This window comes from Pan troglodytes, chromosome 7 (assembly GCF_028858775.2).
Source record: "Pan troglodytes isolate AG18354 chromosome 7, NHGRI_mPanTro3-v2.0_pri, whole genome shotgun sequence".
In the NCBI taxonomy this organism is placed as follows: domain Eukaryota; kingdom Metazoa; phylum Chordata; class Mammalia; order Primates; family Hominidae; genus Pan; species Pan troglodytes.
The window spans coordinates 95,320,476-95,342,953 of NC_072405.2; the positions used below are offsets into that span (position 1 = coordinate 95,320,476).

The following is a 22,478-nucleotide window of genomic DNA, read 5'->3' on the forward strand; positions in this document are numbered from 1 at the left end:
AGCTTTTGTTAAAACATCAATGATTTCTTCATTCTTCCACCCAAGCTTCACCAGAAATTTGATGTTTGCTCTTGCTGCAATTTTCGTGGAATTCATGTTGCTCTGATAGGAGTCCTTTTCAGTGGATGTCTCATCCTTCTCAGTGCCTCAAACTAGATCTAGTTCAGAAAGGTTATAAGAAGTTCGGACAAGTTTATTTGAGTGCAAACCAGTGGAAACCCATGCATAGTTTCTTCACCATGTGCATTTTCTATGAACCTTTTGAAGAACCCCTGTGTTGAACATTGCCCAAGTCGTGGGAGAGAAGTGGGTGCGGTCCACTTCCTGTCCTCAATTTGCCCTCAGCAGAGGAGTGCACAGAGCAGGGAAACGCAACCCCAGAGAGATCCTGCCCTGCAGCATGCAGCAGACTGCTGGCCCAGTCCTGGCTCCATGGGGTGCTGTGTGGGCCCAAGCAAGTTGACCAAACTCCCTGACGCTGAAATGAATCCTAGGTGGCCCAATTCCAGTAGCCATGATAGGACTGCCCTGCAGGGACAGTTAATTAACTCAGGAAAAGCAACCTAGCTCCAAGGTTAGCAACCAGGAGTTCCAGTTGATTCCATTAGTGCACCCCTTGAGGCATTCCCAAGCTGGAGTCTGGTGGAAGATGAGGCTCAGTGTGATTGGATGGAAGCACCAACCTATCAAGGAGAAGTCCCACCCAGTCTGCCCTGTGCGTCTATAAAGGCGACGGGTGGCGGCCGCGGCACTCATTGAAGCCGCCAGTTGGGAGAGGAGCAGAGCCAGGCCGGTGCTCCCGAAGGCAGCAAGATGTTGCGAGTCACAGCTCCCTGCTGGTTCCCACCTGGATACCCAGAAGCTAAGAAGGTGGCCGAGGAGGCGGCCCTGGAGGCAAGAAGCCACCAGTTGGGAGCGGAGCAGAGCCAGGCCGGTGCTCCCGAAGGCAGCAAGATGTTGCGAGCCACAGCTCCCTGCTGGTTCCCACCTGGATACACAGAAGCTAAGAAGGTGGCCGAGGAGGCGGCCCTGGAGGCAAGAAGCCGCCAGTTGGGAGCGGAGCAGAGCCAGGCCGGTGCTCCCGAAGGCAGCAAGATGTTGCGAGCCACAGCTCCCTGCTGGTTCCCACCTGGATACCCAGAAGCTAAGAAGGTGGCCGAGGAGGCGGCCCTCGAGGCTCCAGAATTCCCCCTGCCCTCTCATCAGCCTGCCCAGAGCTTCGGGCTCCGGGTGCCCCAGATGCACAACCAGGCCTCCGCATTTGTGGACATCCAGGCGGAGCCCCAGAACAGGGGTCCGGCGGTGCCCCCAGCGTGTCTCAAGATGGTGACGGAGGCGTCCTACTTCCCTGCGCAGAGGGGATCGGCCTGCTGCTTGCCAGCCGCCCCAAGGCTGACAGAGAGGCCCTCGGGAGTCCGCATCTCAGCCCCCAGGAAGAGGAAGACGATCGCCCAGTCTTCCAGCCCTTGCTTGGTCACAGGTTGCACAGATGCCAAGAGAACCCGGGTGGCCAGCAGCAGCCAACGCTCCAGTGGCTCCAAGGTCGGCAGACAGCCAGGGAAGACGCGCAACAGGTCAGGGATGGCATGCAAGACCACCACCACCATCAGCTCTAAGCGAATCGTCCGTCGTCCATCCCTACCGAGTTGGAAGAAACCTATTATCCTCCGAAGGTCTGGGTGCCAAGTCCCCACCGTCCTCCGCCGAGGCTATCTCCAACTGTTCACCGAAGAGTGTCTCAAGTTCTGCGCCTCCAAGCAGGAGGCCGTGGAGAAGGCGCTGAACGAGGAGAAGGTGGCCTACGACTGCAGCCCCAACAAGAACAGGTACCTGAACGTGGTCCTGAACACCCTCAAGAGACTGAAGGGCCTGACCCCCAGCTCCATGCCGGGCCTCAGCAGGGCCGCCCTGTACAGCCGCCTCCAGGAGTTCCTGCTCAGCCAGGACCAGCTCAAGGAGAACGGCTACCCCTTCCCGCACCCCGAGCGGCCCGGAGGCGCCGTCCTCTTCACTGGCCAGGGGAAGGGGCCCGGCGACTCCTCCTGCAGGGTCTGCTGCCGTTGTGGCACCGAGTACCTGGTGTCCTCCTCGGGCCGCTGTGTACGTGACCAGTTGTGTTATTATCACTGGGGGCGGGTCCGCTGGAGCCAGGTGGCTGGAGGCCGGGTTAGCCAGTACACCTGCTGTGCAGCTGCTCCTGGCTCTGTGGGCTGCCAGGTGGCAAAGCAGCACGTGCGGGACGGCCGCAAGGACAGCCTCGATGGCTTCGTGGAGACCTTCAAGAAAGAGTTGTCCAGAGACGCTTATCCAGGAATCTACGCCTTGGACTGTGAGATGTGCTACACCACGCATGGCCTAGAGCTGACCCGCGTCACCGTGGTGGACGCCGACATGCGAGTGGTGTACGACACCTTCGTCAAGCCCGACAACGAGATCGTGGACTACAACACCAGGTTTTCCGGAGTCACCGAGGCCGACGTCGCCAAGACGAGCATCACCTTGCCCCAAGTGCAAGCCATCCTGCTGAGCTTTTTCAGCGCCCAAACCATCCTCATCGGGCACAGCCTGGAGAGCGATCTGCTGGCCCTGAAGCTCATCCACAGCACCGTGCTGGACACGGCCGTGCTCTTCCCGCACTACCTGGGTTTCCCCTACAAGCGTTCCCTCAGGAATCTCGCGGCCGACTACCTGGGACAGATCATCCAGGACAGCCAGGACGGCCACAACTCCAGCGAGGACGCAAACGCCTGCCTGCAGCTGGTGATGTGGAAGGTCCGACAGCGCGCCCAGATCCAGCCACGCCACCGGTCCGCCTCTCCCGCCGCCCTGGCCTGTCCTTGGCCCCAGGCACCTTCCACAACCGCCATCAGTCCCGAGAGCTCACCCTGTCCACCTCGCCGCAAGGCCAAAGAAACCGGAGCAGTCGACGGCAGGAGAGGGCAAAAAGCCAAGAGTAACCCCAACCGGCCACTCCCAGTCCCCCGGAATCCCTGCCGCGGACCCTCGGGCCTGTCCCCATCCCTCTGCCCTTCCCAGACCTCTGTCCTTCCACTAATCGCCTCCCGCAGCACCGAGCCGCCACTCCCAGTCCCCCGAGTCCCTGCCGCGCCCCCTCGCGCCTGTCCACATCCCTCTGCCCATCCGAGACCTCTGTCCTTACACCACTAGCCACTCCACGTGGGACTTCCATGGCCTCTGAGTACAAGGCCAGCCCCCCGGCCCACCAGCTTTCTGAATGTGTGCTTACCTGTTTTTCTCGAGAGGCACCACAGTGAGGTGGGTGAAGCACTTAGGCTCTGGAGTTAGATATCTGGGTTCAAGGCCAAATTCCACCACTTACTAGGTTTCTAATATTGCACAGATAATGTCTTTGCGCTTCTACCTTTTGATCTTTAAAGTGTGATCAAAAGAGACTTAGACTCCCACATCATAATAATGGGAAACTTTAACAGCCCTCTGTAAACATTAGACAGACCAACGAGACAGAAATCTAAAAAGGATATCCAGGAATTGAACTCAGCTCTGCACCAAGCGGACCTAGGAGACATCTACAGAACGCTCCACCCCAAATCGACAGAATATACATGCTTCTCAGCACCACATCACACTTATTTCCACATTGACCACATAGTTGGAAGGAAAGCACTCCTCAGTAAATGTAAAATAACAGAAATTACTACAAACGGTCTTTCAGACCACATTGCAATCAAAGTAGACCTCAGGATAAAGAAACTCACTCAAAACCGCTCAACTGCATGGAAACCGGACAACCTGCTCCTGAATGACTACTGGGTACTTAAGGAAATGAAGGCAGAAAGAAAGATATTCTCTGAAAGCAATGAAAACAAAGGCACAACATACCAGAATCTCTGGGTCACATTTAAAGCAGTGTGTAGAGGGAAATTTATAGCACTAATTGCCCACGAGAGAAAGCAGGAAAGATCAAAAATGCATACCCTAACATCACCATTAAAAGAATGAGAGAAGCAAGAGCAAACACATTCAAAAACTAGCAGAAGGCAAGAAATAACTAAGATCCGAGCAGAACTGGTGGAGATAGAGACACAATAAACCCTTCAACAAATCAATGAATCCAGGAGCGGGTTTTTTGCAGTGATCAACAAAATTGATAGAGCACTAGCAAGACTAAGAAACAAGAAAAGAAAGAAGAGTCAAACAGATGCAGTAAAAAATGATAAAGGGGATATCACCACCGATCCCACAGAAATACAAACTACCATCAGACAATACTATCAGCACCTCTAAGCTAATGAACTAGAAAACCTAGAAGAAATGGATAAATTCCTGGACGCATACAACCTCCCCAGAGTAAACCAGGAAGAAGTTGAATGCCTGAGTAGACCACTAACAGGCTCTGAAATTGAGGCAATAATTAACAGCCTATCAAGCAATAAAACTCCAGGACCAGACGGATTCACAGCCGAATTCTACCAGAAGGACAAGGAGGAGCTGGTACCATGCCTTCTGAAACTATTCCAATCAACAGAAAAAGAGGGAATCCTCCCTCACTCATTTCATGAGGCCGGCATCATCCTGATCCCAAAGCCTGAGAGAAACACAACCCAAAAAGAGAATTTTAGGCCTATGTCCCTGAGGAACATCGATGGGAAAATCCTCCATAAAATACCGGAAAAACGAATCCAGCAGCATATCAAAGGGCTTATCCATCATGATGCAGTGGGCTTCATCCCTGACATGCAAGGCTTGTCCATCATATGCAAAACAATAAACATAATCCAGCATATAATCAGAACCAAAGACAGAAACTGCGTGATTATCTCAACAGATGCAGAAAAGGCCTTTGACAAAATTCAACAGCCCTTCATGCCAACAACTCTCAATAAATTAGGTATTGATGGGACATCTCCCAAAATAATGAGGGCTATTTAGGGCAAACCCACAGCCAATATCATACTGAATGGGCAAAAAGTGGAAGCATTCCCTTTGCAAACTGCCACAAGACAGGGATGCCCTCTCTCACCACTCCTATTCAACATAGTGTTGGAACTTCTGCCCAGGGCAATCAGGCAGGAGAAAGAAATAAAGAGAAATCAATTAGGAAAAGAGGAAGTCCAATTGTCCCTGCGTGCAGATGACATGATTGAATATTTAGAAAACCCCATCGTCTCAGCCCAAAATCTCCTTAAGCTGATAAGCAACTTCAGCAAAGTCTCAGGATACAAAATCGAGGTGCAAAAATCACAAGCATTCTTATACACCAATAACAGGCAAACAGACAGCCAAATCATGAGTGAGCTCCCATTCACAATTGCTTCAAAGAGAATAAAATGCCTAGGAATCCAACTAACAAGGGATGTGAAGGACCTCTTCCAGGAGAACTACCAAGCATTGCTCCACGAACTAAAAGAGGAGACAAACAAATGGAAGAATATTCCACCATCACGGATTGGAAGAATCAATATCGTGAAAATGGCCATACTGCCCAAGGTAAATTATAGATTCAATGCCATCCCCATCAAACTACCAATGACTTTCTTCACAGAACTGGAAAAATCTGCTTTAAAGCTCATATGGAACCACAAAACGGCCCCCACTGCCAACATATTCCTAAGCCAAAAGAACAACGATGGAGGCATCAAGCTGTCCGACTTCAAGCTACAGTAGAAGGCTACAGTAACCAAAGAGCATGCTATCGGTTGCCGTTTTGGTTACCGTAGACCAATGGAACAGAATAGAGCCCTCAGAAATAATACGACACATCTACAACCATCTGATCTTTGACAAACCTGACAAAAACAAGAAATGGGGAAAGGATTCCCTATTTAAAAAATGGTGCTGGGAAAACAGGCTAGCCATATGTCGAAAGCTGAAATCGGATCCCTTCCTTACACCTTGTACAAAAATTAATTCAAGACAGAAGAAAGACTTAAATGTTAGATCTTAAACCATACAAACCCTAGGAGAAAACCCAGCCAATACCATTGAGGACACAGGCATGGGCAAGGACCTCATGTCTAAAACGCCAAAAGCAATGGCAACGAAAGCCAACATTGACAAACAGCATCTAATTACACTAAAGACGTTCTGCATAGCTAAAGAAACTCCCATGAGAGTGAACAGGCATCCTGCAGAAAGGGAGAAAATTTTTGCAATCTACTCATCTGACAAAGGGCTAATATCCAGAATCTACTAAGAACTCAAACAGAGTTACAAGAGAAACCAAACAAGCCCATCAACAAGTGGGGGAAGGATATAAAGAGACACTTCTCAAAAGAAGACATTTATGCAGCCAACAGACACATGAAAAAATGCTCATCAACACTGGCCATCAGAGAAATGCAAATCAAATCCGCAATGAGATATCATCTCACACCAGGTAGAAGAGCGATCAATAAAACGTCAGGAAACAACAGGTGCTGGAGAGGTAGTGGACAAATAGGAACACTTTTACACTGTTGGTGGGACTGTAAACTAGTTCAACGGTAGTGGAAGATAGTGTGGTGAATCCTCAAGGATCTCGAAATAGAAATACCTTTTGACCCAGACATCCCATTACTGGGTATATATACCCATAGGATTAGAAATCATGCTGCTAAAAGCACACACGCAGACGTATGTTTATTGCGGCACCATTCACAGTAGCAAAGACTTGGAACCAACCCAGATGTCCACCAATGATAGACTGGATTAAGAAAATGTGGCACAAATACACCATGGAATACTATGCAGCCATGAAAAAGCATGAGTTCATGCCCTTTGGAGGGACACGGATGAAGCTGGAAACCATCATTCTTAGCAAACTATCGCAAGGACAAAAAAACCAAACACCGCATGTTCTCATTCATAGGTGGGAATTGAAGTATGAGAACGCTTGGACACAGAAAGGGGAACATCACACACCGGGGCCTGTCATGGGCGTGGGGAGGGGGAGGGATAGCATTAAGAGATATACCTAACGTAAATGACTAGTGAATGGGTGCAACACACCAACCAGGTGAATCTTGGAAGGCAAAAGCTACTGAATTTAGCGAATTTGTGGAGGCATTCCCAGAAATCAGCCAGGTGAAGTATCACACAACCGAAGACTGCACCACTCCTCTAAGGCAGCACTATGCGGCAAACCCAGACGGCCACTCTTCTCACCCCTCCTCCGTTGGCTGTTCTGGGTAATGTGGTTCAAAAGTCACCTAGGCAACTGCAAAAATAGCTGAAATGGAGTAAGGGCTTCAGGCTGGTGACTAGCAGAGGTCCACCTGACCCCCGTAAGCTGCTGAACAAGAAGGGCTGCCAGAAGTGTCCCCCTAGGGAATTTGGTGGAGACGAAGACCCGCTCACTGGACAAGGGTTCCTCCCAGGAGACGCCCGAGCGGAAGAAACGGGCTGTGAGCCACGCCCTTTCACCCTCCGCTACCCCGCCCTGGGCTGGTGAAGGTGCGCGTAAGGATGAGGACTACTGAGCCCTGAAGAAATAAATCCTTCCCCTTTGACCCCAAGGAGGATTGCCTGTGAGGATCTTCAACGAGTCTACCCGTGTCTAGACACGGGAGCAGGTCTGTCCGGCACAGCACCTCCCTCAAGGAGGAGAAGAGTGAGGAGAAAGGAAACTCAAGTCTGACCATTCTGTCCTGGGAGAGAAGAGGAGGATCTCATCTCTCATCTGTCCAAGCATGGCAAGGAGACTTTCTCTCATCTTTCCAAGCAAGATGACTTTTTATAATTAGGAAACAAAAAGAATTTAGAAGGCATGAAAGCAGCCCGTAAGGTGCATTCCTAAGGACTGCCCATTGAAACTGACAAAATTGCCCTTGTTTGATGAGAGGAATGAGCAGAGCACTGAGGTGGTGAACAGGGATCTAGTGAGACTTTCCCAGCATGTTTCTACCAAAGCTTTCTCTAAGCTTCTCGGAACACTCTCCTAATAAGCAGATGTTTGGCCCTTCAGAAAGTCAACAAGCAAAATGCCTTGAGTGTCCCAAAACACTGATGCCATGATGTTGGCTCCTGACTGGCCTCCTTTTCCTTTGACTGGACCACTGCCACCTCTCGGTAGCCGTCGCTTTGATGATGCTTTGCATTCGAGGTCATATTGGTAAAGCCATGTTCCAACTTCCGGTTACAATTTGTCAGAGGGATGCGTCAGGATCGTGATCCCTCCTGTTTAAAATTTCCACTGATAGCTCTCGTCGTAACTGCAGCTGATCTGGGCACAGTGGTTTTCACAGCCACTGCAGGATTCATCTCCCACATCTTCTCACCTCTTCTTGAAACAAGCTATACATTCGTAAAGAGTTCATTTCTTTGGGGTAGTGTCCTTAGAAGCTTTTGTTAAAACATCAATGATTTCTTCATTCTTCCACCCAAGCTTCACCAGAAATTTGATGTTTGCTCTTGCTGCAATTTTCGTGGAATTCATGTTGCTCTGATAGGAGTCCTTTTCAGTGGATGTCTCATCCTTCTCAGTGCCTCAAACTAGATCTAGTTCAGAAAGGTTATAAGAAGTTCGGACAAGTTTATTTGAGTGCAAACCAGTGGAAACCCATGCATAGTTTCTTCACCATGTGCATTTTCTATGAACCTTTTGAAGAACCCCTGTGTTGAACATTGCCCAAGTCGTGGGAGAGAAGTGGGTGCGGTCCACTTCCTGTCCTCAATTTGCCCTCAGCGGAGGAGTGCACAGAGCAGGGAAACGCAACCCCAGAGAGATCCTGCCCTGCAGCATGCAGCAGACTGCTGGCCCAGTCCTGGCTCCATGGGGTGCTGTGTGGGCCCAAGCAAGTTGACCAAACTCCCTGACGCTGAAATGAATCCTAGGTGGCCCAATTCCAGTAGCCATGATAGGACTGCCCTGCAGGGACAGTTAATTAACTCAGGAAAAGCAACCTAGCTCCAAGGTTAGCAACCAGGAGTTCCAGTTGATTCCATTAGTGCACCCCTTGAGGCATTCCCAAGCTGGAGTCTGGTGGAAGATGAGGCTCAGTGTGATTGGATGGAAGCAGCAACCTATCAAGGAGAAGTCCCACCCACTCTGCCCTGTGCGTCTATAAAGGCGACGGGTGGCGGGGGCGGCACTCATTGAAGCCGCCAGTTGGGAGAGGAGCAGAGCCAGGCCGGTGCTCCCGAAGGCAGCAAGATGTTGCGAGCCACAGCTCCCTGCTGGTTCCCACCTGGATACCCAGAAGCTAAGAAGGTGGCCGAGGAGGCGGCCCTGGAGGCAAGAAGCCGCCAGTTGGGAGCGGAGCAGAGCCAGGCCGGTGCTCCCGAAGGCAGCAAGATGTTGCGAGCCACAGCTCCCTGCTGGTTCCCACCTGGATACCCAGAAGCTAAGAAGGTGGCCGAGGAGGCGGCCCTGGAGGCAAGAAGCCGCCAGTTGGGAGCGGAGCAGAGCCAGGCCGGTGCTCCCGAAGGCAGCAAGATGTTGCGAGCCACAGCTCCCTGCTGGTTCCCACCTGGATACCCAGAAGCTAAGAAGGTGGCCGAGGAGGCGGCCCTGGAGGCAAGAAGCCGCCAGTTGGGAGCGGAGCAGAGCCAGGCCGGTGCTCCCGAAGGCAGCAAGATGTTGCGAGCCACAGCTCCCTGCTGGTTCCCACCTGGATACCCAGAAGCTAAGAAGGTGGCCGAGGAGGCGGCCCTCGAGGCTCCAGAATTCCCCCTGCCCTCTCATCAGCCTGCCCAGAGCTTCGGGCTCCGGGTGCCCCAGATGCACAACCAGGCCTCCGCATTTGTGGACATCCAGGCGGAGCCACAGAACAGGGGTCCGGCGGTGCCCCCAGCGTGTCTCAAGATGGTGACGGAGGCGTCCTACTTCCCTGCGCAGAGGGGATCGGCCTGCTGCTTGCCAGCCGCCCCAAGGCTGACAGAGAGGCCCTCGGGAGTCCGCATCTCAGCCCCCAGGAAGAGGAAGACGATCGCCCACTCTTCCAGCCCTTGCTTGGTCACAGGTTGCACAGATGCCAAGAGAACCCGGGTGGCCAGCAGCAGCCAACGCTCCAGTGGCTCCAAGGTCGGCAGACAGCCAGGGAAGACGCGCAACAGGTCAGGGATGGCATGCAAGACCACCACCACCATCAGCTCTAAGCGAATCGTCCGTCGTCCATCCCTACCGAGTTTGAAGAAACCTATTATCCTCCGAAGGTCTGGGTGCCAAGTCCCCACCGTCCTCCGCCGAGGCTATCTCCAACTGTTCACCGAAGAGTGTCTCAAGTTCTGCGCCTCCAAGCAGGAGGCCGTGGAGAAGGCGCTGAACGAGGAGAAGGTGGCCTACGACTGCAGCCCCAACAAGAACAGGTACCTGAACGTGGTCCTGAACACCCTCAAGAGACTGAAGGGCCTGACCCCCAGCTCCATGCCGGGCCTCAGCAGGGCCGCCCTGTACAGCCGCCTCCAGGAGTTCCTGCTCAGCCAGGACCAGCTCAAGGAGAACGGCTACCCCTTCCCGCACCCCGAGCGGCCCGGAGGCGCCGTCCTCTTCACTGGCCAGGGGAAGGGGCCCGGCGACTCCTCCTGCAGGGTCTGCTGCCGTTGTGGCACCGAGTACCTGGTGTCCTCCTCGGGCCGCTGTGTACGTGACCAGTTGTGTTATTATCACTGGGGGCGGGTCCGCTCGAGCCAGGTGGCTGGAGGCCGGGTTAGCCAGTACACCTGCTGTGCAGCTGCTCCTGGCTCTGTGGGCTGCCAGGTGGCAAAGCAGCACGTGCGGGACGGCCGCAAGGACAGCCTCGATGGCTTCGTGGAGACCTTCAAGAAAGAGTTGTCCAGAGACGCTTATCCAGGAATCTACGCCTTGGACTGTGAGATGTGCTACACCACGCATGGCCTAGAGCTGACCCGCGTCACCGTGGTGGACGCCGACATGCGAGTGGTGTACGACACCTTCGTCAAGCCCGACAACGAGATCGTGGACTACAACACCAGGTTTTCCGGAGTCACCGAGGCCGACGTCGCCAAGACGAGCATCACCTTGCCCCAAGTGCAAGCCATCCTGCTGAGCTTTTTCAGCGCCCAAACCATCCTCATCGGGCACAGCCTGGAGAGCGATCTGCTGGCCCTGAAGCTCATCCACAGCACCGTGCTGGACACGGCCGTGCTCTTCCCGCACTACCTGGGTTTCCCCTACAAGCGTTCCCTCAGGAATCTCGCGGCCGACTACCTGGGACAGATCATCCAGGACAGCCAGGACGGCCACAACTCCAGCGAGGACGCAAACGCCTGCCTGCAGCTGGTGATGTGGAAGGTCCGACAGCGCGCCCAGATCCAGCCACGCCACCGGTCCGCCTCTCCCGCCGCCCTGGCCTGTCCTTGGCCCCAGGCACCTTCCACAACCGCCATCAGTCCCGAGAGCTCACCCTGTCCACCTCGCCGCAAGGCCAAAGAAACCGGAGCAGTCGACGGCAGGAGAGGGCAAAAAGCCAAGAGTAACCCCAACCGGCCACTCCCAGTCCCCCGAGTCCCTGCCGCGCCCCCTCGCGCCTGTCCACATCCCTCTGCCCATCCGAGACCTCTGTCCTTACACCACTAGCCACCCCACGTGGGACTTCCATGGCCTCTGAGTACAAGGCCAGCCCCCCGGCCCACCAGCTTTCTGAATGTGTGCTTACCTGTTTTTCTCGAGAGGCACCACAGTGAGGTGGGTGAAGCACTTAGGCTCTGGAGTTAGATATCTGGGTTCAAGGCCAAATTCCACCACTTACTAGGTTTCTAATATTGCACAGATAATGTCTTTGCGCTTCTACCTTTTGATCTTTAAAGTGTGATCAAAAGAGACTTAGACTCCCACATCATAATAATGGGAAACTTTAACAGCCCTCTGTAAACATTAGACAGACCAACGAGACAGAAATCTAAAAAGGATATCCAGGAATTGAACTCAGCTCTGCACCAAGCGGACCTAGGAGACATCTACAGAACGCTCCACCCCAAATCGACAGAATATACATGCTTCTCAGCACCACATCACACTTATTTCCACATTGACCACATAGTTGGAAGGAAAGCACTCCTCAGTAAATGTAAAATAACAGAAATTACTACAAACGGTCTTTCAGACCACATTGCAATCAAAGTAGACCTCAGGATAAAGAAACTCACTCAAAACCGCTCAACTGCATGGAAACCGGACAACCTGCTCCTGAATGAGTACTGGGTACTTAAGGAAATGAAGGCAGAAAGAAAGATATTCTCTGAAAGCAATGAAAACAAAGGCACAACATACCAGAATCTCTGGGTCACATTTAAAGCAGTGTGTAGAGGGAAATTTATAGCACTAATTGCCCACGAGAGAAAGCAGGAAAGATCAAAAATGCATACCCTAACATCACCATTAAAAGAATGAGAGAAGCAAGAGCAAACACATTCAAAAACTAGCAGAAGGCAAGAAATAACTAAGATCCGAGCAGAACTGGTGGAGATAGAGACACAATAAACCCTTCAACAAATCAATGAATCCAGGAGCGGGTTTTTTGCAGTGATCAACAAAATTGATAGAGCACTAGCAAGACTAAGAAACAAGAAAAGAAAGAAGAGTCAAACAGATGCAGTAAAAAATGATAAAGGGGATATCACCACCGATCCCACAGAAATACAAACTACCATCAGACAATACTATCAGCACCTCTAAGCTAATGAACTAGAAAACCTAGAAGAAATGGATAAATTCCTGGACGCATACAACCTCCCCAGAGTAAACCAGGAAGAAGTTGAATGCCTGAGTAGACCACTAACAGGCTCTGAAATTGAGGCAATAATTAACAGCCTATCAAGCAATAAAACTCCAGGACCAGACGGATTCACAGCCGAATTCTACCAGAAGGACAAGGAGGAGCTGGTACCATGCCTTCTGAAACTATTCCAATCAACAGAAAAAGAGGGAATCCTCCCTCACTCATTTCATGAGGCCGGCATCATCCTGATCCCAAAGCCTGAGAGAAACACAACCCAAAAAGAGAATTTTAGGCCTATGTCCCTGAGGAACATCGATGGGAAAATCCTCCATAAAATACCGGAAAAACGAATCCAGCAGCATATCAAAGGGCATATCCATCATGATGCAGTGGGCTTCATCCCTGACATGCAAGGCTTGTCCATCATATGCAAAACAATAAACATAATCCAGCATATAATCAGAACCAAAGACAGAAACTGCGTGATTATCTCAACAGATGCAGAAAAGGCCTTTGACAAAATTCAACAGCCCTTCATGCCAACAACTCTCAATAAATTAGGTATTGATGGGACATCTCCCAAAATAATGAGGGCTATTTAGGGCAAACCCACAGCCAATATCATACTGAATGGGCAAAAAGTGGAAGCATTCCCTTTGCAAACTGCCACAAGACAGGGATGCCCTCTCTCACCACTCCTATTCAACATAGTGTTGGAACTTCTGCCCAGGGCAATCAGGCAGGAGAAAGAAATAAAGAGAAATCAATTAGGAAAAGAGGAAGTCCAATTGTCCCTGTGTGCAGATGACATGATTGAATATTTAGAAAACCCCATCGTCTCAGCCCAAAATCTCCTTAAGCTGATAAGCAACTTCAGCAAAGTCTCAGGATACAAAATCGAGGTGCAAAAATCACAAGCATTCTTATACACCAATAACAGGCAAACAGACAGCCAAATCATGAGTGAGCTCCCATTCACAATTGCTTCAAAGAGAATAAAATGCCTAGGAATCCAACTAACAAGGGATGTGAAGGACCTCTTCCAGGAGAACTACCAAGCATTGCTCCACGAACTAAAAGAGGAGACAAACAAATGGAAGAATATTCCACCATCACGGATTGGAAGAATCAATATCGTGAAAATGGCCATACTGCCCAAGGTAAATTATAGATTCAATGCCATCCCCATCAAACTACCAATGACTTTCTTCACAGAACTGGAAAAATCTGCTTTAAAGCTCATATGGAACCACAAAACGGCCCCCACTGCCAACATATTCCTAAGCCAAAAGAACAACGATGGAGGCATCAAGCTGTCCGACTTCAAGCTACAGTAGAAGGCTACAGTAACCAAAGAGCATGCTATCGGTTGCCGTTTTGGTTACCGTAGACCAATGGAACAGAATAGAGCCCTCAGAAATAATACGACACATCTACAACCATCTGATCTTTGACAAACCTGACAAAAACAAGAAATGGGGAAAGGATTCCCTATTTAAAAAATGGTGCTGGGAAAACAGGCTAGCCATATGTCGAAAGCTGAAATCGGATCCCTTCCTTACACCTTGTACAAAAATTAATTCAAGACAGAAGAAAGACTTAAATGTTAGATCTTAAACCATACAAACCCTAGGAGAAAACCCAGCCAATACCATTGAGGACACAGGCATGGGCAAGGACCTCATGTCTAAAACGCCAAAAGCAATGGCAACGAAAGCCAACATTGACAAACAGCATCCAATTACACTAAAGACGTTCTGCATAGCTAAAGAAACTCCCATGAGAGTGAACAGGCATCCTGCAGAAAGGGAGAAAATTTTTGCAATCTACTCATCTGACAAAGGGCTAATATCCAGAATCTACTAAGAACTCAAACAGAGTTACAAGAGAAACCAAACAAGCCCATCAACAAGTGGGGGAAGGATATAAAGAGACACTTCTCAAAAGAAGACATTTATGCAGCCAACAGACACATGAAAAAATGCTCATCAACACTGGCCATCAGAGAAATGCAAATCAAATCCGCAATGAGATATCATCTCACACCAGGTAGAAGAGCGATCATTAAAACGTCAGGAAACAACAGGTGCTGGAGAGGTAGTGGACAAATAGGAACACTTTTACACTGTTGGTGGGACTGTAAACTAGTTCAACGGTAGTGGAAGATAGTGTGGTGAATCCTCAAGGATCTCGAAATAGAAATACCTTTTGACCCAGCCATCCCATTACTGGGTATATGTACCCATAGGATTAGAAATCATGCTGCTAAAAGCACACACGCAGACGTATGTTTATTGCGGCACCATTCACAGTAGCAAAGACTTGGAACCAACCCAGATGTCCATCAATGATAGACTGGATTAAGAAAATGTGGCACAAATACACCATGGAATACTATGCAGCCATGAAAAAGCATGAGTTCATGCCCTTTGGAGGGACACGGATGAAGCTGGAAACCATCATTCTTAGCAAACTATCGCAAGGACAAAAAAACCAAACACCGCATGTTCTCATTCATAGGTGGGAATTGAAGTATGAGAACGCTTGGACACAGGAAGGGGAACATCACACACCGGGGCCTGTCATGGGCGTGGGGAGGGGGAGGGATAGCATTAAGAGATGTACCTAATGTAAATGACTAGTGAATGGGTGCAACACACCAACCAGGTGAATCTTGGAAGGCAAAAGCTACTGAATTTAGCGAATTTGTGGAGGCATTCCCAGAAATCAGCCAGGTGAAGTATCACACAACCGAAGACTGCACCACTCCTCTAAGGCAGCACTATGCGGCAAACCCAGACGGCCACTCTTCTCACCCCTCCTCCGTTGGCTGTTCTGGGTAATGTGGTTCAAAAGTCACCTAGGCAACTGCAAAAATAGCTGAAATGGAGTAAGGGCTTCAGGCTGGTGACTAGCAGAGGTCCACCTGACCCCCGTAAGCTGCTGAACAAGAAGGGCTGCCAGAAGTGTCCCCCTAGGGAATTTGGTGGAGACGAAGACCCGCTCACTGGACAAGGGTTCCTCCCAGGAGACGCCCGAGCGGAAGAAACGGGCTGTGAGCCACGCCCTTTCACCTTCCGCTACCCCGCCCTGGGCTGGTGAAGGTGCTCGTAAGGATGAGGACTACTGAGCCCTGAAGAAATAAATCCTTCCCCTTTGACCCCAAGGAGGATTGCCTGTGAGGATCTTCAACGAGTCTACCCGTGTCTAGACACGGGAGCAGGTCTGTCCGGCACAGCACCTCCCTCAAGGAGGAGAAGAGTGAGGAGAAAGGAAACTCAAGTCTGACCATTCTGTCCTGGGAGAGAAGAGGAGGATCTCATCTCTCATCTGTCCAAGCATGGCAAGGAGACTTTCTCTCATCTTTCCAAGCAAGATGACTTTTTATAATTAGGAAACAAAAAGAATTTAGAAGGCATGAAAGCAGCCCGTAAGGTGCATTCCTAAGGACTGCCCATTGAAACTGACAAAATTGCCCTTGTTTGATGAGAGGAATGAGCAGAGCACTGAGGTGGTGAACAGGGATCTAGTGAGACTTTCCCAGCATGTTTCTACCAAAGCTTTCTCTAAGCTTCTCGGAACACTCTCCTAATAAGCAGATGTTTGGCCCTTCAGAAAGTCAACAAGCAAAATGCCTTGAGTGTCCCAAAACACTGATGCCATGATGTTGGCTCCTGACTGGCCTCCTTTTCCTTTGACTGGACCACTGCCACCTCTCGGTAGCCGTCGCTTTGATGATGCTTTGCATTCGAGGTCATATTGGTAAAGCCATGTTCCAACTTCCGGTTACAATTTGTCAGAGGGATGCGTCAGGATCGTGATCCCTCCTGTTTAAAATTTCCACTGATAGCTCTCGTCGTAACTGCAGCTGATCTGGGCACAGTGGTTTTCACAGCCACTGCAGGATTCATCTCCCACATCTTCTCACCTCTTCTTGAAACAAGCTATACATTCGTAAAGAGTTCATTTCTTTGGGGTAGTGTCCTTAGAAGCTTTTGTTAAAACATCAATGATTTCTTCATTCTTCCACCCAAGCTTCACCAGAAATTTGATGTTTGCTCTTGCTGCAATTTTCGTGGAATTCATGTTGCTCTGATAGGAGTCCTTTTCAGTGGATGTCTCATCCTTCTCAGTGCCTCAAACTAGATCTAGTTCAGAAAGGTTATAAGAAGTTCGGACAAGTTTATTTGAGTGCAAACCAGTGGAAACCCATGCATAGTTTCTTCACCATGTGCATTTTCTATGAACCTTTTGAAGAACCCCTGTGTTGAACATTGCCCAAGTCGTGGGAGAGAAGTGGGTGCGGTCCACTTCCTGTCCTCAATTTGCCCTCAGCGGAGGAGTGCACAGAGCAGGGAAACGCAACCCCAGAGAGATCCTGCCCTGCAGCATGCAGCAGACTGCTGGCCCAGTCCTGGCTCCATGGGGTGCTGTGTGGGCCCAAGCAAGTTGACCAAACTCCCTGACGCTTAAATGAATCCTAAGTGGCCCAATTCCAGTAGCCATGATAGGACTGCCCTGCAGGGACAGTTAATTAACTCAGGAAAAGCAACCTAGCTCCAAGGTTAGCAACCAGGAGTTCCAGTTGATTCCATTAGTGCACCCCTTGAGGCATTCCCAAGCTGGAGTCTGGTGGAAGATGAGGCTCAGTGTGATTGGATGGAAGCAGCAACCTATCAAGGAGAAGTCCCACCCACTCTGCCCTGTGCGTCTATAAAGGCGACGGGTGGCGGGGGCGGCACTCATTGAAGCCGCCAGTTGGGAGAGGAGCAGAGCCAGGCCGGTGCTCCCGAAGGCAGCAAGATGTTGCGAGCCACAGCTCCCTGCTGGTTCCCACCTGGATACCCAGAAGCTAAGAAGGTGGCCGAGGAGGCGGCCCTGGAGGCAAGAAGCTGCCAGTTGGGAGCGGAGCAGAGCCAGGCCGGTGCTCCCGAAGAGAGCAAGATGTTGCGAGCCACAGCTCCCTGCTGGTTCCCACCTGGATACCCAGAAGCTAAGAAGGTGGCCGAGGAGGCGGCCCTGGAGGCAAGAAGCCGCCAGTTGGGAGCGGAGCAGAGCCAGGCCGGTGCTCCCGAAGGCAGCAAGATGTTGCGAGCCACAGCTCCCTGCTGGTTCCCACCTGGATACCCAGAAGCTAAGAAGGTGGCCGAGGAGGCGGCCCTCGAGGCTCCAGAATTCCCCCTGCCCTCTCATCAGCCTGCCCAGAGCTTCGGGCTCCGGGTGCCCCAGATGCACAACCAGGCCTCCGCATTTGTGGACATCCAGGCGGAGCCCCAGAACAGGGGTCCGGCGGTGCCCCCAGCGTGTCTCAAGATGGTGACGGAGGCGTCCTACTTCCCTGCGCAGAGGGGATCGGCCTGCTGCTTGCCAGCCGCCCCAAGGCTGACAGAGAGGCCCTCGGGAGTCCGCATCTCAGCCCCCAGGAAGAGGAAGACGATCGCCCAGTCTTCCAGCCCTTGCTTGGTCACAGGTTGCACAGATGCCAAGAGAACCCGGGTGGCCAGCAGCAGCCAACGCTCCAGTGGCTCCAAGGTCGGCAGACAGCCAGGGAAGACGCGCAACAGGTCAGGGATGGCATGCAAGACCACCACCACCATCAGCTCTAAGCGAATCGTCCGTCGTCCATCCCTACCGAGTTGGAAGAAACCTATTATCCTCCGAAGGTCTGGGTGCCAAGTCCCCACCGTCCTCCGCCGAGGCTATCTCCAACTGTTCACCGAAGAGTGTCTCAAGTTCTGCGCCTCCAAGCAGGAGGCCGTGGAGAAGGCGCTGAACGAGGAGAAGGTGGCCTACGACTGCAGCCCCAACAAGAACAGGTACCTGAACGTGGTCCTGAACACCCTCAAGAGACTGAAGGGCCTGACCCCCAGCTCCATGCCGGGCCTCAGCAGGGCCGCCCTGTACAGCCGCCTCCAGGAGTTCCTGCTCAGCCAGGACCAGCTCAAGGAGAACGGCTACCCCTTCCCGCACCCCGAGCGGCCCGGAGGCGCCGTCCTCTTCACTGGCCAGGGGAAGGGGCCCGGCGACTCCTCCTGCAGGGTCTGCTGCCGTTGTGGCACCGAGTACCTGGTGTCCTCCTCGGGCCGCTGTGTACGTGACCAGTTGTGTTATTATCACTGGGGGCGGGTCCGCTCGAGCCAGGTGGCTGGAGGCCGGGTTAGCCAGTACACCTGCTGTGCAGCTGCTCCTGGCTCTGTGGGCTGCCAGGTGGCAAAGCAGCACGTGCGGGACGGCCGCAAGGACAGCCTCGATGGCTTCGTGGAGACCTTCAAGAAAGAGTTGTCCAGAGACGCTTATCCAGGAATCTACGCCTTGGACTGTGAGATGTGCTACACCACGCATGGCCTAGAGCTGACCCGCGTCACCGTGGTGGACGCCGACATGCGAGTGGTGTACGACACCTTCGTCAAGCCCGACAACGAGATCGTGGACTACAACACCAGGTTTTCCGGAGTCACCGAGGCCGACGTCGCCAAGACGAGCATCACCTTGCCCCAAGTGCAAGCCATCCTGCTGAGCTTTTTCAGCGCCCAAACCATCCTCATCGGGCACAGCCTGGAGAGCGATCTGCTGGCCCTGAAGCTCATCCACAGCACCGTGCTGGACACGGCCGTGCTCTTCCCGCACTACCTGGGTTTCCCCTACAAGCGTTCCCTCAGGAATCTCGCGGCCGACTACCTGGGACAGATCATCCAGGACAGCCAGGACGGCCACAACTCCAGCGAGGACGCAAACGCCTGCCTGCAGCTGGTGATGTGGAAGGTCCGACAGCGCGCCCAGATCCAGCCACGCCACCGGTCCGCCTCTCCCGCCGCCCTGGCCTGTCCTTGGCCCCAGGCACCTTCCACAACCGCCATCAGTCCCGAGAGCTCACCCTGTCCACCTCGCCACAAGGCCAAAGAAACCGGAGCAGTCGACGGCAGGAGAGGGCAAAAAGCCAAGAGTAACCCCAACCGGCCACTCTCAGTCCCCCGGAATCCCTGCCGCGGACCCTCGGGCCTGTCCCCATCCCTCTGCCCTTCCCAGACCTCTGTCCTTCCACTAATCGCCTCCCGCAGCACCGAGCCGCCACTCCCAGTCCCCCGAGTCCCTGCCGCGCCCCCTCGCGCCTGTCCACATCCCTCTGCCCATCCGAGACCTCTGTCCTTACACCACTAGCCACCCCACGTGTGACTTCCATGGCCTCTGAGTACAAGGCCAGCCCCCCGGCCCACCAGCTTTATGAATGTGTGCTTACCTGTTTTTCCCGAGAGGCACCACAGTGAGGTGGGTGAAGCACTTAGGCTCTGGAGTTAGATATCTGGGTTCAAGGCCAAATTCCACCACTTACTAGGTTTCTAATATTGCACAGATAATGTCTTTGCGCTTCTACCTTTTGATCTTTAAAGTGTGATCAAAAGAGACTTAGACTCCCACATCATAATAATGGGAAACCTTAACAGCCCTCTGTAAACATTAGACAGACCAACGAGACAGAAATCTAAAAAGGATATCCAGGAATTGAACTCAGCTCTGCACCAAGCGGACCTAGGAGACATCTACAGAACGCTCCACCCCAAATCGACAGAATATACATGCTTCTCAGCACCACATCACACTTATTTCCACATTGACCACATAGTTGGAAGGAAAGCACTCCTCAGTAAATGTAAAATAACAGAAATTACTACAAACGGTCTTTCAGACCACATTGCCATCAAAGTAGACCTCAGGATAAAGAAACTCACTCAAAACCGCTCAACTGCATGGAAACCGGACAACCTGCTCCTGAATGAGTACTGGGTACTTAAGGAAATGAAGGCAGAAAGAAAGATATTCTCTGAAAGCAATGAAAACAAAGGCACAACATACCAGAATCTCTGGGTCACATTTAAAGCAGTGTGTAGAGGGAAATTTATAGCACTAATTGCCCACGAGAGAAAGCAGGAAAGATCAAAAATGCATACCCTAACATCACCATTAAAAGAATGAGAGAAGCAAGAGCAAACACATTCAAAAACTAGCAGAAGGCAAGAAATAACTAAGATCCGAGCAGAACTGGTGGAGATAGAGACACAATAAACCCTTCAACAAATCAATGAATCCAGGAGCGGGTTTTTTGCAGTGATCAACAAAATTGATAGAGCACTAGCAAGACTAAGAAACAAGAAAAGAAAGAAGAGTCAAACAGATGCAGTAAAAAATGATAAAGGGGATATCACCACCGATCCCACAGAAATACAAACTACCATCAGACAATACTATCAGCACCTCTAAGCTAATGAACTAGAAAACCTAGAAGAAATGGATAAATTCCTGGACGCATACAACCTCCCCAGAGTAAACCAGGAAGAAGTTGAATGCCTGAGTAGACCACTAACGGGCTCTGAAATTGAGGCAATAATTAACAGCCTATCAAGCAATAAAACTCCAGGACCAGACGGATTCACAGCCGAATTCTACCAGAAGGACAAGGAGGAGCTGGTACCATGCCTTCTGAAACTATTCCAATCAACAGAAAAAGAGGGAATCCTCCCTCACTCATTTCATGAGGCCGGCATCATCCTGATCCCAAAGCCTGAGAGAAACACAACCCAAAAAGAGAATTTTAGGCCTATGTCCCTGAGGAACATCGATGGGAAAATCCTCCATAAAATACCGGAAAAACGAATCCAGCAGCATATCAAAGGGCTTATCCATCATGATGCAGTGGGCTTCATCCCTGACATGCAAGGCTTGTCCATCATATGCAAAACAATAAACATAATCCAGCATATAATCAGAACCAAAGACAGAAACTGCGTGATTATCTCAACAGATGCAGAAAAGGCCTTTGACAAAATTCAACAGCCCTTCATGCCAACAACTCTCAATAAATTAGGTATTGATGGGACATCTCCCAAAATAATGAGGGCTATTTAGGGCAAACCCACAGCCAATATCATACTGAATGGGCAAAAAGTGGAAGCATTCCCTTTGCAAACTGCCACAAGACAGGGATGCCCTCTCTCACCACTCCTATTCAACATAGTGTTGGAACTTCTGCCCAGGGCAATCAGGCAGGAGAAAGAAATAAAGAGAAATCAATTAGGAAAAGAGGAAGTCCAATTGTCCCTGTGTGCAGATGACATGATTGAATATTTAGAAAACCCCATCGTCTCAGCCCAAAATCTCCTTAAGCTGATAAGCAACTTCAGCAAAGTCTCAGGATACAAAATCGAGGTGCAAAAATCACAAGCATTCTTATACACCAATAACAGGCAAACAGACAGCCAAATCATGAGTGAGCTCCCATTCACAATTGCTTCAAAGAGAATAAAATGCCTAGGAATCCAACTAACAAGGGATGTGAAGGACCTCTTCCAGGAGAACTACCAAGCATTGCTCCACGAACTAAAAGAGGAGACAAACAAATGGAAGAATATTCCACCATCACGGATTGGAAGAATCAATATCGTGAAAATGGCCATACTGCCCAAGGTAAATTATAGATTCAATGCCATCCCCATCAAACTACCAATGACTTTCTTCACAGAACTGGAAAAATCTGCTTTAAAGCTCATATGGAACCACAAAACGGCCCCCACTGCCAACATATTCCTAAGCCAAAAGAACAACGATGGAGGCATCAAGCTGTCCGACTTCAAGCTACAGTAGAAGGCTACAGTCACCAAAGAGCATGCTATCGGTTGCCGTTTTGGTTACCGTAGACCAATGGAACAGAATAGAGCCCTCAGAAATAATACGACACATCTACAACCATCTGATCTTTGACAAACCTGACAAAAACAAGAAATGGGGAAAGGATTCCCTATTTAAAAAATGGTGCTGGGAAAACAGGCTAGCCATATGTCGAAAGCT

General features: G+C 50.9%; 2 protein-coding genes across 2 annotated transcripts; both read left to right on the forward strand.

The window, feature by feature from the left end:
- Window positions 1-9,253: 9,253 nt before the first annotated feature.
- LOC134810785 (putative exonuclease GOR) lies at window positions 9,254-11,272 on the forward strand (the record flags this gene model as incomplete). Its single annotated transcript, XM_063816824.1, has 1 exon — window positions 9,254-11,272. A coding segment is annotated over exon 1 (2,019 nt), but the record flags the coding sequence as incomplete, so codon positions are not given.
- A 6,451-nt stretch (window positions 11,273-17,723) lies between these two features.
- On the forward strand, window positions 17,724-19,460 carry LOC134810786 (exonuclease GOR-like; the record flags this gene model as incomplete). The annotated part of the gene is made up of 1 exon (XM_063816825.1): window positions 17,724-19,460. A coding segment is annotated over exon 1 (1,737 nt), but the record flags the coding sequence as incomplete, so codon positions are not given.
- Between the last annotated feature and the right edge of the window lie 3,018 nt (window positions 19,461-22,478).